Raw genomic sequence first — 19,752 nt, 5'->3', positions numbered from 1 at the left:
ACACTTGCATACTTTAAGCAAAAAAAAAATTTTGCAAATGCAAACCTCCTTTAAACATAAGAGGTGATGCATAACTTTAGCCTACATAAATGCTTAATGCTTTAATGTAGCGAGTTCCTCTTCAGACATTGCACTAAGTTTACTATTTTGGGCAAAACTGCCATTGCAATCCTCCATTTAACTGAATAAAAGTTTGAGATTGTTTACGGCATGAATTGTTTTAAAGAGATGCACCCTACATGAAAAAAGGTGTAAACCACTGGTGTAATGTTACAGGATCAGTATCAGAACAGCAGAATCTCTTACCGTTTGGATCCCTTAGCAAACTCCACAGAGATGAGCTTTCCATCGATAGAAAGAGGAGGCTGAAGGGACTGAAGGATCTGGAGCAGTTGAGAAGCTTCCTAAAATACAACACACACATGCTTGTGTTAGCTGTTACTTACTTATGTATTGTGTCTGCATTCCTTTGAAAACTAAGCACATTCACATTGATGTGAGCAGCATTTCTTTCTCAGTCAATTACAAATAGTACATTTTTATTGAAATGCCTCACCTGCAGCTTTCCTGACTTGTTAAACTGACGAAATGGAGGTTTTGGTTGGTAAGACTTTCCAGAACGCACATAAACAACTTTATTTTGTATACAACAGACTATGTTAACTATTTCCCAATGTTTAGTTACATTAGGCTGTGCCGTGAATTTACATCCTCTCCAAACTAATTTATTATAGGATGTTTCTATATGGTTTTAAAACAACACATTGAAGGAAGCAAGACTCTCATATGATTGTATTGTTCTTACCACAATAGTAGTGAGCTGTAAGAAAGCAAATCCTCGGTTGAGCTGCGTCTGTTTATCTTTGATAAGCCGCACGTTTGAGGGTGACAGAGTGGCAAATGGAGCCAGGGCAGATAAAATGGTTTCCAGTGTGGTGTGAGGTCCCAGGTTTCTCAGAATTAGAGCTGAAAAAAGACAAATGTGATATAGGTTGTGGCATGCCAAAGATTAAGGCTACGTTTACATGACAACAACGTAGTAAGAAACAGAAAAGTTTTTCCCTTTGCATTAAAAAACAAAAAATTTCACATACATACGACAAAGCTGTCAAAAAGGTCCACGTTTACACTGATCACCAAAGATGACTAAAAGTTACGTATTATGCATGCCAGGCCAGTAGATGGCGATGTTACCTTGTAAAGAAACACTATACACCTGCGCTCATTCGCATTCTTCTACAGAGCAATAAATACAAACACTCAAGATGGCAAAAGCATCAAGCTGTTTTGTTTAAACAGATGATAAGGTAGATTTATTACAAATGACCTGGACTACAAAGCGCCAAAACTATAAACTTGCTGGAGAAGCATCAAAAGGGGACATTTCACAAGACTTTTTTTAATATGTTAATAAATCTTTGGTGTCCTCAGAGTACATGGGTGATTCTCACGAAACCATTGAAACACCACGGCACTAATGATTTTAGCTTTAAAATGTGTAATATAGTAACATTAAAAAGCATCAGAATTAACACAATACTGTGTTCTACCTTGCACAATGTTTGATTTCAACATAAGAATTTATAATTGGAAATTTTATCTCATTTTCTGCTGAAATTCTCATTACCGCAATGTGTCCGGCTGTGTTTGAACTTGCGTTATGTTGTAATTTAATCAAATTAACACAAAAATATTAATAAAAAAAAATAAATGGATGTTTTGCTAGACTACTTTAGATGACAGAAAAAATATTTACTGAATATTCATGTATAATAATAATGAAGAAAAATTAGGAAAATGATGTGTCCATGCCTGATGTTCTCATCCTCCGCAACACTTTTTGAGAACAGTTTAAGCACACATACAGAATTTTAATAAAGTTTGATTTTGAGTGACCAAGCACATGGACCAGTTACTTCAAGATGGCTACCAGGTAAGGTCATTTTTTTACAGTTAATTGGAAATATTGTCTTGTCAGAATGCTTACACGACATTTTGATTATCATTACCGCAACAGATGCTTATTAAATGTTAATTTAATTAGTAGTAGCATAATACTTTGATTTTAAATGCATGTGCAGAATCTCCAAATTATGTTCTTTCAGGTTTGTCATGTCATTTTGAAAATACGTCAGTGTTGATGTTTTCTGACTGGTGCGGTAATGAGATTTTTTAGGACTAATTTTTTAAATTATGTTACAAAAAGTGTTAAATGATAAGTAAAAGTTGTTAACTTAATGTTCCCATTTACTCCAGACTTTGTTTTTCAATGTCTGGTGGGAAAAAAAGTAAATTTAAGCAATTTTTACATTTTCATGCTTGACATTTTTAAAACCAAGTTTTCGTGAGAATCACCCACATATGTGAAGTTTTAGCTCAAAACACCATATGGATCATTTATTATAGCATGTTAAAATTGACACTTTGTAGGTGTAAGCAAAAATGTGCCGTTTTTGGGTGTGTCGTTTTGAATGCAAATGAGCTGCTATAAATTGCAGTGCCGTGGTTGGATAGTGCAGATTAGCAGGCAGTATTATCCCCTTCTGACATCACAAAAGGGAGCCAAATTTAAATGACTTATTTTTTCACATGCTTGCAGAGATTGGTTTACTAAAACTAAGTTACTGGGTTGATCTTTTTCACATTTTCTAGGTGAACAGAAGCATCGGGGACCAATTATAGCACTTAAACATGGAAAAAGTCAGATTTTCATGATATATCCTTCATAAACTCAGTATCATGAGTAGCACAAACATAGTCCTTTAATTCTTGGACATGCCTTTAGACTTTATTAACACATGCACGATGTCACCATTATCATAGATTTGCATCATCATGCGTTTACATGCATAGAATAAGCAGATAACTATTATAAAAACCAGTTTCATGTGTTTACATGCAAATCAATAAACTGGCTATGCAGAAAACTAAGTTTGCATGGGATTTGGAGATTTGTCAGGTTTTTCGCAGGCAGTGACGCAGGCCTATAGTAGATATAGTCGTTTAAACACCAGCGGGAAATCTTAAGCTGTGCGCTTACCTGTTAGTTTTGTTCATGTGCGCATGTCTTCACGTGTGAAAGATAAACGTCTCTGCTTGTGACATGCGCACATGAACAAAACAGCAAGAAAGCCCATGTTTACATGCAACGGGAAATCGGGGTAATGAGATCGGTTTTGCTTACGCCATTTATGGGCTTTTCCCGATAAAAGAAAACCGTTTTTTAAGCATACTCGACGCAAGACTGTGCATGTAAACGCACTCTTTGACAGCGTCGTTTTCACAAATCTGCACTTTAAAACCCACGTTTTTTAATTGGGGTTCACAATGGCACTTCTTATGCGCACAGGTCTCTGACTGACACCGAAGTACTGTTTTCTGAACTCAAGTGCGCACCCATCACTACTTTTCATTTTCTGCTTGCCTGGCGTCATGTATTGTGTGTAACTCTGTGTATACTGTACCATATTGCATTTGGTACATTGGAACTGTTTATTGTGTATTTACTATGTTGGGTGCATTTATTGTTGTAACTTCTTAACTGCACTGCTTCCAGGACGATGCACACAAGATTTTTATTCCCTGTACACCTGTGTCAAGGATGTGAGAATAAAGTGATTTGTACATGTACGACTTACTGTCATTAGCCACCTCAACAACCTGAGACGAGGATGTCATGTTGAGAATTGGCGCTGCAGTCTGGAATATGGCAGGGAGGGGCAGTAAACCCTGAGCTGACTCCTTTAACTGCCCCAAAGGTAAACTCTGCGGCACCAGGGGCAATTTAAGCTCTGCCTCTGAAAATGAGGAAGTATTTATGGTAATATTCACATTTTAACCATTTAAATTACCATTGCTGAAGTGATCATTGAAAGAATGCGATATTAAACTCACCTGATTTTGGTACTCCACATTTGAAACACTTCTCTCTTCGTTTAAAGTTTTGCACTCCACACTAACAAAAACAACAAGTTTCTTTTAAAAAGGTCATCCTTCTATAGATATAAATGGATTTGCCATTTCAAAACTACCACTTAAACAGAAACACACCAAACAAGCTTTAGCTATATTAGTGTTGGCATGGATGGCATATTTTTGCAGGCAAAACCCACTGTCAGTTCCATCATCCCATAGTAAATGGGTTTTTTAAATTGGGTTTTGGTTAAACTTCTTAAATAAGATCTTTGGTTAACATAACTTACTAACTTTTGGTTTGGCCTACAAAAATACATCATCCCTGCAGCACTATTAAAAGAGAAAGTTACCTTATTGCACAGCCAGTCTTCATTAGCACGAGGCTTTGGGTCACTGTAGTGCATAGAAACTCGCTGTCCCATTATAGTGAGCACTCTCTAAAAATAAGACACACAGCGAGAGAAGGAAAAAAGAAATAAAGAGTAAATGTCATATTCAAGGTGATCTCAGTACATTTGAGACCTCACACAAGAAGGGAGAAAAGAAGAGCAAGGGGACGACTGGATAAAAGAGAGAGAAGGCAGATATCACCATCGACTTGAAGCTCTGATCAGCACATGAGAGGACCCTCAACCTCCCCCATTCAGGGGAACCAAAAAGAAAAAAAATAACCCTGCTCGCTTCTTCCCATCGTACATATCACACCCATCAGAAACTCCACAAAACAGAAGTAATATTCAAATAATGATGACAGAACGCTGAATGTTAAAGCTAAAACAAAACCACAAACACTACAGGATATCAACATTTAGACGCTCATAGTGACAAAATCAAAAGTTATCCAAGTCCTGGATTTTGAGCAGTTCACTGAACTGATAAATATGAGCCATGATGACCTTTAGTGTCCTACTTACACCTCGGACGTCCATCGCACAGAAACACGGCAAAAGCAGACATAAATATGCACAGAATCTGTTGAGAACTGACTAAAGCTGCAATCAGATTGACTGTCAATTTCTAAGAATCGAAGTCCACAGGTCTCCAGTCTGACTGAGCTACAATGGCATTTTTTAGTTATTATTTTTTGTGAAATGTCCTTTTTGCAAGGTTTGCATCATAAAGAGATCTCCAAATTATATCTGTTAATAGTCTGCTTTGGGTCAGAAAGAAATTGTGGTAACGAAGTCTTAATATAATTTCCATTTTGTCCTATCGTGCATTCTGTACAACTGTACCATCACGTGAACTTAAAAATGTACCCACCTCAAAGACAAACAAAAGAAACTTTGGGTGGTAACTTTACTGTACATCTTGGTCAAACAACCTCTCAATGTCTACCTGAGCAGATCTTGGTCAGAATAAGCCGCAACCAGACTTGGTAACACTTCACAATAAGGTTGTATTTGTTAACATTAGTTAATGCATTAGATAACATGAACTAGCATTGAACAATACTTCTACGGCATTTATCAATCTTAGTTTATGTTGATTTCATCATTTACAAATACATTTTTGCAGTCATCTCAAGTCATCTCTTTCCACTGGTACATTCCCCACAGCTTTTAAAGAGGCCCACAAGAAACCCACACTTAATCCTGCAATGTTAAAAAACTACAGACCGGTATCTCTCCTTCGCTTCATTGCCAAAACTATTGAGCATGTTGTTTTTGACCAACTCTCCTCTTTCTTCCCATAAAATAACCTCCTGGACAGCAATTAGTCTGGCTTTAAGATTGATCAATCCACCAAGACTGCACTGCTCGCAGTCATTGAGTGCGTTTACATGCACAGTCTTACGCCGATTATGCTTAATAAACTGATAACACTTGGGGTCATGTAAACGCGTAAATCGGTTTTCTTTAATCGGGGAAAGCCCATAAACGGCGTAAGCCAAAACCGATCGGCACAGGTAGTGGCATGTAAACACCTTAACCGTCTTTCTCACGGTTTTGTCCATGTGCGCATGTCTCCGCGTATGAAAGATAAACGTCACACGCGGAAGTAAGCGCAAAGTAACGCATAAAAGTCTCCGCTCGACTAAAGCAGTTGGCAGAGAAACTGTTAAAATAGAAGCTCATGTTACATTTACAGGTTCTGCAGACACGAGAAGAGATACAACAGTACAGCTTAAGACAGATATGCCGTCGACTTTTTGAACGACTGTTGTGTACTATAGGTGGTGACCTCACTGCCTGCGAGAAAACTGATAATTCTGCAAGTCCCATGTAAACGCAGTTGTCTGCATAGGCGGCTTATTGATTTGCATGTAAACGCATGAAAACAGTTTTCTGTAATAAGCAGATTTTTGATAGTTATCCGCTTATGCTGTGCATGTAAACGTACTCATTGAAGCCCTAAGGCAGGCAAGGGCAGCCTCCAAATAATCTGTACTGATCCTACTAGATCTATCGGCAGCTTTTGACACGGTCAATCATCACATCCTCCTTTCGACCCTTAAGACTATGTGTGTCTCTGGAACGGCGCTTCTTTAGTTTAAGTCGTACCTCTCAGGCAGGTCATTTAGAATATCCTGGAGAGGTGACATCTTTAAACTCCAACGTCTCAATACTGGGGTACCTCAAGGCTCAGTGCTTGGACCACTGCTCTTTTCTATATGCATGACATCACTGGGTTCTGTACTTCGGAAACATGTCTTTTCCTACTACTGCTTTAATGAGATGAAGAGGGCGCACGTCACTTCTCTCTTTGTCAGGTTACACTGGCTCCCTATAGTAGCTTGCATCAAATCTCTGTTCCTGACCTTTAACACCACCACTGGGCCAACACCCCCTTGCCTTTACTCACTTATACAGACTTATGTACCCTCTAGATCCCTGCGCTCTGCCAAAAAGCAATGTCTTGTGATGCCATTCCAAAAAAGGGAAAGAAAATCACTATGGCGTACCTTCTCTGGATCTGTTCCACATCTGTAGAATGATCTGCTGGTTGCAAAAAAATCTGCTGACTTTAAGAGTCAGCTAAAAACCCATCTCTTCCTCCAACACCTCACTTACTAACACAGACTTTATCTTTACTGTCCTTAAAAAAAGAACCCTTGGCTATATATATACGGTGTTAGACTTGATGAGATCTTGTGTTGCTCCTATTTTTTCCTTTATTTCTAAGTCGCTTTGGATAAAAGCGTCTGCTAAATGACTAAATGTAATTGTAAATAACGATTAACATTAGCTAATGCACAATGGACTAACATGAAGAACTGTTTTAGTATTAACAAAGATTAATAAACTGAAAAACTATATTCTTCAATGTCAGTTTATCTTAGGTAATGCATTTATTGATGTTACAAATACAACCGTATTGTTTTTAACATTACCCAATACTTTATAAAAAACATCAATAAAATGCTGATAATTGCCATAACTTATCACCCATCTACCCCAAGTTTGATACTTAACTTTGGGTTTACTCACAATCAACCCTTTAAAATATAATATTTGACACAGTCAAATATTAACACAGACAACTATTAGCACAGTCAATTGCCTGTGCTGACCTAATTTTTTTAAAAGAAGCAAAATCTGGTGAAATTCATAAGGAATCCAGCCGTAAAATGCATGTGTTTATACATACATCCACATACATATGTAGACTGGTTGTGTTTATGTGTGTGTGAAGTGACCTGGTTGGTCTCCATCCAGCGGCTGGCCTCCTGCAACTGATTAAACTCGACGAAGGCGAATCCTCTGCTTTGACCTGGAGACACAGCCGTCGCCGGGCCACAATGACAGAACAACAACAACGTAGTGAGGGGTTAGTTTTTCATATCGAGAGAGAGAGAGAGAGAGAGAGAGAGAGAGAGAGAAAGAGGGAGATTGAGAGAGAGAGGTGGAGAGAGGAATACACTGCTGTTCCTGTGCCATTTACACCAGTCAGTTAAACATTTGATGCATAGCAAAAGTGATTTATAGTGAAATTAATAATGTGGACAAACACATTAAACAAATATTTGAGCACTAATAATACATTTCTTTTAAAATAGATAATTACTTAGAACACAACATATAATAAGCAAAGATATTATGCTATTTAATATCTATTTACAAGTTTCTTCTTTGAAATCACACAAAATTGTATAATACACATGTGGACAATGCCCGATCAGATTATATTTCACCAGAACTATGGGACAAACTTCCCAAATAGGATAAAACAGGCATTCCAAGCAGGTTCCTGCTGGTGACAAAATATATTTTATTTATGAAGACATTATCTTTGAAGCAAAGCTATTTTTATATAAAAGGCCAGATTTGCTAAACAGGAAAAAGTAGCATGAAAGCGCAATTCCAAAATAGCAAATGAGAGTAGAAATTTCTGCGGGTAATTTACTGAGAACACAGGCGCAAAAATCTAATTTGCATAATGACCAATGGAATTAAACGACATGCTTTCACAAATACGAGTAAACTGACAAGCGCAAATGTCAGTAAATCATGTTGCATAAATCATTTAAATAATCTCCTTCCATAAATGTAGCATCTCAAAGGGAATATCATACAAATGCATATGCAATACGTTCAGTCGCAAAAACAACCGTGTCCACACTAGGGTTGCAAAGACAACTTAATCTGGGGAATTTTGGAAATAATCCAAATTTGGAAATTTACAGGAATTTATGGGAATTATTTGGAAAATTTATATAAACTCTATCATATACAAACATAAAAAACATTTTGTTTGGTCATAAGCAGACATGCATGCAAGTTAATACACATTTTGAAGAATCCTAATACTTTTGCTCATCAAGCCGTGGATTTATTTGATCAAAGCTTGATGAGCATAAGAGACTTTTAAAAAAACATTAAAAAAGCAATGTGTCCAAACTGTTGGGTGGTACAGTAATTCTGTATGATAACAGAAAACTGGCTAGCAGAATAAAAGAGCATCAAAGCTTGAGCTACCTACAAGATAGCCTCATAAATTTTCAATAAAATAGTGCTAGCTTACATTGCATGTTATGGAAGAATGCAAGTACATGCAGGGGGTGTGGCCTCAGTAAGCAGTGTGCCATGTGCATGTGACTGAGGGCCTGTTTACACGAGAACGCTCGAGGGTGAAAACGTAAAAATATTTGATTGGATGTGCCTTTCGTTTACACAGCGGTGGCGTTTTGGGGGCTTAAAAACGCAAAAAAGTAAAACCACCCTCCAGATTGGAAATCTTAAAAACGATCTACCGTCGCGTTCTCGTCTAAAGAGTAAATACGCAAAAGTCCGCTCATGCTGGTTCTCGTCGCGTACGCGTTTACGTCACAAGCATGCTTCCAGTTCAGGAAAATATCAAACATGTCGAATTATTGCCAAACATCGGACCTTTAAGTTGCCATAGCAGCTCTGATAAATATACAAGAGTCTTTCCAGCAGTTGTACGAAATATACACAGCTAGCATTACTGATCATAGAAGGCGCATTAATTACCTCAGTCAAACTGTTAATGCGCAATTAGTTGGAGACAAACCAGACGGCTTTGGACGAGACCTGGGAGAAACAGGAAGAAGGTTGTACGCAGGCACACGGACTTGGTTTTATTGTTTGTCAGTGCTTCACATTGACACTTAGCGCCTGGAGTGCATACAACATCGAATATCACACACTTTTGCGTCACCATATGCATGCAGATTTTCCCCTCAAAACGCTTGTATAAACGCGGAATAAAAAGTGATAACGCAACGCCACTTTTGCGTTTTCTTTTCAGATCGTTTCCATGTAAACATAGCCTGAGGAATGTGCAGGGTAGAAATTCAAGTGAAATTGCATTAAATCTTGATGTTTCAAACAAAATACATTTTTACTACATTTAAGTTCCCTGTTATAGGCAACTTTGCAATATTTTCAAATTCCCAGTTTATTCATTTTAATTCCACTTAGTTCCAATATATTCCCATTAATTCCAGACTTAAAAAGTCCTGAAATTTGGCCACACATTTTCAACACAAAAAAATGTGTGTCTTTAGTAAATCTTGACAGTAGTTTTAAACTGTAGTTTTAAAAATGGTTTGCACTGGTGCAAGCTGTTAGTAAATCTGGCCACTAATGTATGAATCCTGTAACTGATCTTTTACATGCAACTTGGTTTTTCAGAAACTTTTCATATGCCATGGAGTCTTTCAATACTATTCCCCAAACTACTGTAATCTCCTTTACCCATAATTCCTTAAATCGTACAGGGTGGATAAAATAAAGGAAACACTGATAATATTATCATCAAGATATTTCAGCACTCTTGCAGAAAATCCTGACAAACATATTTACATTGAGTAATTGACCTGGCCATGCAAGGTATTTGACTTGATATAACAATGCGTTACAGGCATCAGACACAACCATTCCAATGATACGGCTGCATACACATTCAGCATCATCCACTATACTGAACAGCTGCCAAAACACTGTAGTCTTTATAGTGGGCTTTTGGTCCGGAGAATAATCTAAAACTATCATTTGACCATTTTCAATAACTTTGAGGCAGTAACTCTCAACTATTGTCCTTTTTGGGTAGCCATGAAAAGCTTTATTAGCAGGTTCAGGTTTGTTTGATTGGGGTTGGAGGTGAACTCTGCAGGAAAGTAGATCTCCAGGAACAGGGTTGGTGACCCGTTAGTTCCTTCAACTCATCAATTACCCTAATGTGACTTGCAAAAAAGCAGACCATTTCACATATTGTTTACCTTATTTTGTCCACCCATTTTGCTGGGATACAAATTGCCAAAACCTTTATCAAAAGAAGCTACAGTACATCTGTAAAGAAAAGTGGTCACAAAAAACAGCTCACATGTTGATTAACCATACTGATCTCCCTAATATAATATACTTACACATCTTCCACATATTCCAGGACATGAACGATTAAAGTGACATGAGAGAGAATGCTGGGAGGACACAAAGGTGAGGCAAGATGCAGCATTTGTGCTAGCATGCCCTTGTTATGCATTTGTATGTATGAGGCTGTTTAATACCTTAACTCATTCCCCGCCATTGACAAGTTAACTCATCAATAAAAAAAACTGCTTCCCTGCCAATGGTATAACGCTATTATCCACCAGTGGGCTATTCTGCAACATATAAAACCCGGAAGTATCGCCCTAGGGCAAACAGCTGTATGTCCATGAATGTTTTAAGGATCGCTCTGCATCTGATCTCTATCAAAAGTCCTTCACAAAAACAGAATTATCTCAGCTTTTTGCTCAAAATTTGGTGTTTTTGAAGAAACCTACCCATATTTGAGAGGTGATAAAAAGAGAACTAATGAAGGTAGAATGAAAAGTTTTTTGTTGTTGTTTGAAAGCAGAGGGTCTGGTTATTCATTTGATATATTGTATGTTTATATCTTTTAAGAAGAACATTTTCTGGAAGGCATTAAACTTTTGTGAAAATAATGAAAAATGCTGGCGCTGGCTGTCAACTTTTTAAAAAACGCTGGCAGGGAAAGAGTTAATACCTGGTATTAAGATGTGTTTTGGTCGATCGAATCATAAGTAAATGAGAGGGATTCACATTTAGACCTGGGTCCGTTTGCACCAGCTGGGCGTAAACCCGGTCGTAAGACTAGTAAAATGCAATTTACATCCAACGTAGAATGTACACTTGTTGCACCACCTAGGTATAAACTTACGTCTAGTCAAGGTTAGGCTTCAGTATAAAGTGTTGACTTGTTTCTATGGCAAAAATAGAAATAATAAAATTTGACGAGACATTGGCACCTCTAATACGCAGGACACGCAAGCAGTGTGGTTTCATGCATGGAGAGTGAGAGACCGCACCAATAAATTCTTATATAACATAAAATACCTAAATATTTACAAAGAAGACACAGTAGAGAACTTATTAAAAGCTTTCATTTAATTTAGTTTTAATCCAGAACTGTTAGAATTTATCTGCATCTTATCAAACGGTAAAGGCTATAGTTTAGTTAATGTGCAGGTTTGTGTTTGATGGGTCTCCACGTGACGCACGTATCTTGAGGGAGAGTGCACTGGTAAACGTGTGAGAGAAGACTAAGCTCTCTATTGTTATCTATTAGCTTGCTGCAGTAAATGTAAGTGTATAACCATATAACGCGAATGGCGTCTCAACTATCACTGCAATTAAACGCATACGCGGGGACGCGTATCGTCTACACTGAGCTTAGTTGCCCCTGGTCATAATTTCAGGTGGTGCAACTGGCCCCTGGTATTTTAATCTAGGGCTGCGCAAAAATATCGATACAGCTAACTATCGTGATAATTTGTTTCCACAATAGTGTATCGATATTTCAATCTCTACTATTGATATAAAAAAAAAACATCAAATCCCTCTGTGTGCATCAAACGACCTCCTCCGCCACTGCTGTAGTTGTCGCTGTCCAGTTGTCTGTACTATACAGTCATTCGGCGTATGTCTCAGAAGTTAGCGGGAGTGAAAAAATGGAAGAAAATGTAAAAACACCGGCAGCTTTCAAAGCCGACATGTGGTAGCACTTTGGCTTTAAATTATTATTATTATTTTTAAATATCAGCTCTTTTCTTATTTTGATAAAAAAAAGGAAAAAAGTATTGCAATGTATCGCAACATGCAACGTATCGTAATACATCGTACAATGACACACGTATTGTGATACGTATCGTATTGTGAGGCCCTTGCCAATACTGCCCTACAAAGCCAAAGCGCAGTAACTACGCATTTGGTCAAAATTGAGTTAAGGGTTGAAATGGGCTTTGTGAGATCTGTTGTGTCTTGTGACAAAGTCTCCTGGTTCAATTCTGTCCACTTTCAGAGAAACGTGTGTGCCAAAATTGCAGTATCAACCAAATCTTAATTCCCGGTGTAAACAGCCTCTGTTTAATCGTGTGACTTTCTATGTGCAAGTTGTTTTGTTAAAGATGACAGCTGGTTAAAGAAAATAGCGAAAAACTGGAACTGGAAAAAAACTAAAGCAATTGCTTTAAGGTATCATATCGCCTGTACTAAACAGTCCCTTTGCTCATATACAATGTAAAGTGAGAAAGAAGAGATGATTTGTCTTGATGTAAAACACTGAATAAAGCAAAAGCACGGGCGAGTTCAGCGTTGTTATGGAGGGCAGTGGGATAGAGAGACTTTTTTGGGTCCCCTTTTGTTTTGTAAGGGGACCAATTGCTGCCCGCTCACCTGAAGACTTGTTCCTCATGAGACGAACCTCTCTGGGTTGGATCCCCTGTTCCTGGAGCTGACCCCGAATCTACAGAATGATAACAAGATGCTCATATTCATTAAACCATGCAACACAATATCAAAGATAATGTTTGTTGATAAAAGTTATGCTAAACCTTTGGTAATTAAAAGGGCCATGAACTGTTTTATAATTATGGTCCCTGAGGTTTACTCACTTTGTGCCCAAAAACATACTAAATTAGGTATCTTTTTCTGACTGAAACTGACCACCATAGTCTAATTAATGAATGGGAAACCCTAAGGAGATTATTTTTGATAGATATCCGCTTATTTTGTGCATGTAATGCACTCAAGGACGTTTATAAGATGTCATAAGACAGTCCCTCCAGTTTTACAGTCCCTCTAGTTTTTCGCAATTCTGCGATCGTGGAACCCAGCTCATAATCAACAAGTCACATTTGTTTGCGACCTTGCATAATTTGTCATTTCATTGCAAAATAATTTCAAAAATTAATAATATCTAAAAAAAATCTAATATTCTGTTATGACACAGGGTAGACAACTTTTAGCTTTATTTTACAAAACGCACATGCTCATGTCATTCTAGCACACACCATTTACATTTATTCATTTAGCAGATGCTTTTGTCCAACGTGACTTATAATTGAGGTAACAATAGAAGCAAGCACCCCGCTATATAGTCTAACAGCCTTGCATCACATAGTTCATCTCATGACCACACAATTCAGTGTCTTGCACGGGACAATCCCATAATTAACAGAACATTCAGTTATCCAACAGCAACATTAATTTCATTCCGTAACCTACCAAACCCATTTGCCGCAAACTCACAAATCGCACTGTAATGAGAATTTATCATTAGTTAACATTTATCAGTTTTCAGACAGATTGTGAACACTAATACAGTGGTTCTCAAACTTTTTCCGCATGCGGCCCCCCTTGTGTACGGTGCACTTCTTCGCGGCCCCCCCAAAGAAAATTTAGGACAAAAAACGGTTCTAATATTTAACATTTTAATTAAACAAAACATATTAAGTTATACAAAGTAGTGCTGTTGGCTAGTAGCCTTATTTTTTGAGGTTTAATTACACAGAATTCATTTTAAATGAATGTATTTTATAAAATGTCATAAAACTGGGGCCCCCCTGGCACCATCTCGCGGCCCCCAGTTTGAGAACCACTGCAAACGCACAGGACTGTTTAAAACCAGCAGTCAATCAGCGCAGGGCTTCCCGCAGCACTTTTCAGTTCGGGGGCCCGCATAAGCTTGGAAACCCTACCGCCCTAACTATGTCGTTCAAAAAAAAAATTTGCTGCAAAAAATGCTGTCAAGTGCATCTCAGAGAATAGCGCGAACGCTCTTCACACCACGAGCGTGCACGCGCGCCACATGGCCGAAATGACTTATTAGACAGCGTAGTCTGCTCATCGTGTTTTGTATTGCATCACTTATAGATAGTAAACCTTTAAAATAGAGCTCTTCCAGTTCAAAGCAATGGCTCTTCTGTAACAATCCAATAATTTGTTTTTGCGCCTTTAAACATGCTTCAGTTCATTCAAATTCTTTTATTTCTTCTTGAATGTCTTTCCTCCATGCGTTTAATTTGTCTACAGCAGACTCTTTAAATTATAATATTTTGACAATTGGCCCTTTTCACCTCTTTTTCCAATTATTTCCTCATTTAATGACAGTTTGGGAATGTACATAATATCTGTAGACCTGGAAGACATAAAACTTTTAAGCTGTGAATATTAAAAAAAAAAATGTTTTGAGGGAATCTGGTGTTTATCACACCAATCTTGAAATGTAAGAAGTATCCCATCCATATATAAGTCTTTAATAGTCTGAATACCTTTAGTTTCCATAGTTTAAATCCTCCATCCTTATATTTATTATTATTTATTGTTAGACAGTTTCTAAATGGTCTTGGTGAATGTGAAGGGGTCATGTTTGCCTTCTTATTCCTAATTACAACATTTATAAATGCATTTTGCAGAAAATCTTAATTAAATGTGTTGATTAAATAAATGTAAACAGAGCAAATAAGATAAACTTATTCAAAACATTTTGGTTCGTTTTACAAACGGTAAAGAGTTAAATTTATTTTCTGCAATAATCAAAAGTATGGTTTAATGGACTATTGTTAGGATGGAAATCCAAAAACATGAGAGGAGGCAAACCTCATTGACTGTTGCACTGGGTGGCAACATTCTCAGCATGATGATATTGCTGGGTTTCTGGGCCTGCTCAGTATCAGACCTGTAGTCCTGGTCGTGTGGTTCTGCATCATCTTGGTTCATTTGGGCATGATGTAAGCTTCTGTCTCTTAGCTTGTCCTTATCTAACTGGACCTGGTCAGGGAAACCCTACATCAACAACACAGCATTCCTTACTAGCAATGTTATCAATTATTTTATGCCTTAAACAGATATTTAGGTTTAATCTTCCAGGACATGTGTCAATATACTTTGAAAACCAATCAAAAAGTTCTCATTGCATAAATCCTAATGCAAGTAGAGCAAATTATCATTAAAAAAATTTTAACAGAATAAAAAAAGTGATACTCACTTGTTTGTGGCTGAGATGTTTATCTTCATCAGTTCTCCATTCTGCTTCATATTCCTCCTGAGAGCTGTTCTTTCTCTTAAATCTGCTCCAGTTGTTGTCCTCATGCCGTTCACCTTCATCTGGAGTTTGGCCATCCATATAAACCTTCTGTCCTGATCTAAATGACTCTCCCGTGTCTCTCCTATGCCCATCAAAATCCATATCCCGTTGGAATCTTGAGTGGATGTTCTGATTTTGGGAAGCTTGGATGAGAGGTTCTCCAGGTTGGTTACTCTCTGATACAGAGTTATCCTTTTGTCTGAACCCTGGTTGGTTACTCAAGACACTACCTGAGGTTAAGTCTCTCATGTTTCCAACATTACCATCACGCCCATGAAATCTGGCATTTCTTAAGTTGCTATTTGGTCCCATTCCATTTTCCTGTCCATAGCCACGATAGTCCATGTCCCTGTAGTCATGATCATCTGTGTTTTTTCCATAGCGACCTAGGCGGTCACCACGACCTCCCCTATCAGACAGGGAAAGAGATGGATGTAAGTTGACTTATTTTACTGCTTCATGAAGGATATATCTTATGGTACCAAACATAACCACATCAAAGTTGCTGACATACATATTCAAGCTGTGTCCTATTTCATTACATTTTCAATATATTACACCATATTATTTGCTGATTATTGTATACATCGTTTTCAAGCAGTTTCATGACCACTTATTATCAAGAGACTAAATGAGAAATTACAGAAAATTGTAATTTTGTCACACTTCAGGACTATCTACAGATGCAGTAGAATGTAAAACTGTATTTACATAGGCAAAAATGAATAATAAGAGTTCTGTACATGTAATGACATATCATGAGCCTCAAACATGAGATTCTGGTCTGAACGAGGTGTGTTCAGGCGCATTGTTGGCACTTTGCTATTTTGAGGCAACTAAAATAGACTACGCCATAAACCAACTAAAACCTGGTCTAAAGTCTAAAGTCAATGGCACAATGTTGTTTTTGTTATTTAATGAGCCCGTTAGTAATATGCACCTATAAACGGGATGACAAAGCACATTTGCTTATCACACACACATGTATTCCCACCAGCACACAAACGTTTTTAAATATGAAAATTTTAAGGATTAAAATGTAACTGGTCCTTATTCATGTCCAAGAAACTCAATAATAATCTTTAACAAGATGTTAGAAGGCGTAAAGAGCTGCTTCACCTGTAGCCTGGTAAGTAATTTAATGTTTTGCTTTAAACAAATGCAAATATTGCATCTATTTGCAAATGTGTTTTTAAATGCTACCCCATGGATTTTTTTGTATGTAATGACCAGTAATGGTAGATAATTATCGTATTTGTACCATATTTTTTTTTACCTTTGTACGATGTACGAACAATAATGGGAAAAAAACCATAATGTACAATAATTTTCACATTTTGTGACACTTCAAATGGTCATTTTATTAGGATAAAAACAGAGCTCATTCGGCAAGATTTCGTGATTTCGGCAGTTGCGGTTTCTCTTCTTGACACAACTTCATCTCTTTTTATGTTATGTCTTCTCGGCCAATCATCATTGAGAATGACTCATTTTTTTCCTCCAGTTGTTTTGACTCTCCTGGGAAAATCTACAGGCTATCAGTAGTTGTTTGTCTATATAAAATAACTACATTCTGCACATTTGACTTGTGTACGATGATTTTCTTCCGAATACCATAATTTTAAGGTTCTGGTAAAATACTTCGACATTTCCAATCTGGCAACACTGGTGATGACTTTGTACCTGTGGTTATGCTGACATGGTATGCGCACAAACCATTTTTCACGTCGTTAAATTAGCAAAAGTGGACTCGGACATGCCCGTTTAGACTGTGCGTCATGCGCTTTAGACCATGCACTTAGATCGTTAAAATAGAGCCCAAGGTCTGTTTGCTTTGAGAGCTACCAGCTACTGACTGATATAAGTCATGCTGTGAAACAGCCAATCAGAGCAGTGCTCAACATTATTATTCATAACTAATGCTGCCGCGAATAGTCGATGTGGTCGACAATGAAAATTTGTCGACGGCAATTTTGACGGCACTTGAGTTTTTAAATTAGTCATTTAGAATAGTCGACTATTCGAAAAATGAGGCGAAAGATTAGTTGTTAGAAAATGAGTCTTAAGTGGCAGCACTATTCATGATCCTTTCAAATGAGGTAAGAACAGCCCTTTTCATTAAAGGGAGAAATCCCAAGGTTGTAAATGGACATGTGAAACTAATAATAATATTTTGCACTTAATAAAGTTACATATCTTTTATGTAGATATCAGAGATCAATTTAACATACTGTATCAATGCATTCTTTGGCACCTTTAAGCTAACTGATAAAACGCTTTAAAGTGATAAAATCACAACAACTCAAGTCACTTTCCCTCATTCATTTACGTTTTAAACGAATGCTGGTGATGGTTTAATTTATGTTGTTGTCTGTGTAAACTTATCTCGTGTTGTTTTAAAAGTAAATGTGTATCAAAATAAATATAACTGCAAGATCTTTGACCCACCGTCTTTCATAATCCATGTTTAAGTGGAGGTCTCCAAAAACGTCCACCTTTCTTCTTCATTTACAGCTGTTGATAAAATAAACAGCGATTAATCGTCATATTAATAATGAAAATGCAGACAAATAAAGAGATCTGAGTTTATTGTGTCTACGTTGCAAAAACATCATGACAGATACATCACGATGTGCTAGGCTCGATACTAATTTGCATACCATTTCCTAAACCATTTAAAATGACAACAACAAGACAAAAAAAGTCAGGTCGGTTATTTCAGCCTTACTGCAGGACTGTACAGTAACTGTTATTGTAAATGCCAAAACAACCATTCACGTAAACTCTACCAAATATCAGCAGCGACCAGCAGCTTTCACGAGAGCGCGCGCTGCAGCCAGAGGACACGAGCTCGAGTTCAGAGTTCGCAGCGCAACTGCCAGCGTCACTCCAGAGAGCAACTCATCTTTAACACGACATAATATTATTTGTACGATAAAATTACGCAGCAGTCGCTTACCTCTGTTTTTACTCTGCTAGCGTTACAGCATTAACGTGAACACAATGTATACACATGACGTTTGACGTCTCCCTGCAAAACACAGTAAAATGGCCTCAGTCCGGTGGGCGGGGACATGGTGCTCTAGCTGATTGGCTCAAATGCCGCGGCGATAAAAATGCGCAAATTGATTGGACATGGAAGCATGAAGTACGATGACCTAAATACTATTCTTCACGTATCTTTATGTTACAATGTAGTGTGTAAAAATCAGCGAGTCGACTGTTAGATGAGAGAGGTCTTGCTCTCTTATGAACATTTTATGCAAGATTTATCTTTTCCAGTCTCCTCAAGAGAATATGCCATTGTTTTTGGGGCAATTCCTGACTGTATGAAACCTTTAATCAATCCTGGCCCTAAAGGTCCGTTATGCTCTTCGTATATATTTGACAACAATAATCTATTTGTTGATCAAAATCCTTTCAGTAGTTTATCAAACAGAGATCAGACATCTTTACCTGCTTGCTTAAGCTATTATTTGGAAAAACAAATTTGATGATATAGTATGGAAAGGTTTCTGGCTTCTTTAGAAAAAAATATTTTTACCTAATAAAGTTGTTGAAAATTATTCACAATTGCTACCCAGTTAATTATAACTTAATGCTAAATTCAATACTACTATTTCCCACCCTGTGCACCTTTCATCAGGCTGATGAGACATCCTTCATTTATTTTGGGAATGTATATACTGCAAAATATTTTGGGTTGACTTTTTAAATTTTGTTTAAAGATATCTTTCTGTAAATTTCTGTTTAAACAAAAAAATTGTGTTCTTTAGTGAAACTATAAGATTAGACCCTTGTCACTTTAAATTTATTCTAAAAGGGACAGTTCACCCAAAAATAAAAATTCTGTCATCATTTACTCACTCTCATGTTGTTACAAACCCACATAAATTTCTTTGTTCTGATGAACACAAAGGAAGATATTTTGAGAAATGTTTGTAACTGAACCATTCGTGGACCCCATTCACTTCCATAGTAGGAAAAATAATACTATGGAAG

General features: G+C 37.3%; 1 protein-coding gene across 4 annotated transcripts in view; it reads right to left on the bottom strand.

The window, feature by feature from the left end:
* The window catches only part of rbm10 (RNA binding motif protein 10), a 53,549-nt gene extending 34,703 nt beyond the window's left edge, over nucleotides 1-18,846 (bottom strand). For 2 of the 4 annotated variants that reach the window (XM_073874872.1, XM_073874874.1), the window contains exons 1-11: nucleotides 18,710-18,846; nucleotides 18,199-18,264; nucleotides 15,652-16,159; nucleotides 15,264-15,449; nucleotides 13,059-13,128; nucleotides 7,556-7,629; nucleotides 4,266-4,352; nucleotides 3,895-3,955; nucleotides 3,639-3,797; nucleotides 806-966; nucleotides 307-404 (exon numbers count right to left, since the gene is read on the bottom strand). In XM_073874872.1, coding sequence (XP_073730973.1) covers nucleotides 307-404; nucleotides 806-966; nucleotides 3,639-3,797; nucleotides 3,895-3,955; nucleotides 4,266-4,352; nucleotides 7,556-7,629; nucleotides 13,059-13,128; nucleotides 15,264-15,449; nucleotides 15,652-16,159; nucleotides 18,199-18,215 — 1,421 coding nt within the window. In that variant the 5' untranslated portion in view covers nucleotides 18,216-18,264; nucleotides 18,710-18,846. Of the gene's footprint in view, nucleotides 1-306; nucleotides 405-805; nucleotides 967-3,638; nucleotides 3,798-3,894; nucleotides 3,956-4,265; nucleotides 4,353-7,555; nucleotides 7,630-13,058; nucleotides 13,129-15,263; nucleotides 15,450-15,651; nucleotides 16,160-18,198; nucleotides 18,265-18,539; nucleotides 18,562-18,709 lie in introns of those variants that run through there. The other 2 variants (XM_073874875.1, XM_073874873.1) reach the window with 2 other exon arrangements.
* Nucleotides 18,847-19,752: the final 906 nt, after the last annotated feature.

The sequence above is a fragment of the Misgurnus anguillicaudatus genome, chromosome 13 (genome assembly GCF_027580225.2).
Source record: "Misgurnus anguillicaudatus chromosome 13, ASM2758022v2, whole genome shotgun sequence".
NCBI lineage: Eukaryota > Metazoa > Chordata > Actinopteri > Cypriniformes > Cobitidae > Misgurnus > Misgurnus anguillicaudatus.
The sequence above is the reverse complement of the archived record's forward strand: the minus strand, read 5'-3'. Positions and strand labels throughout refer to the sequence as shown.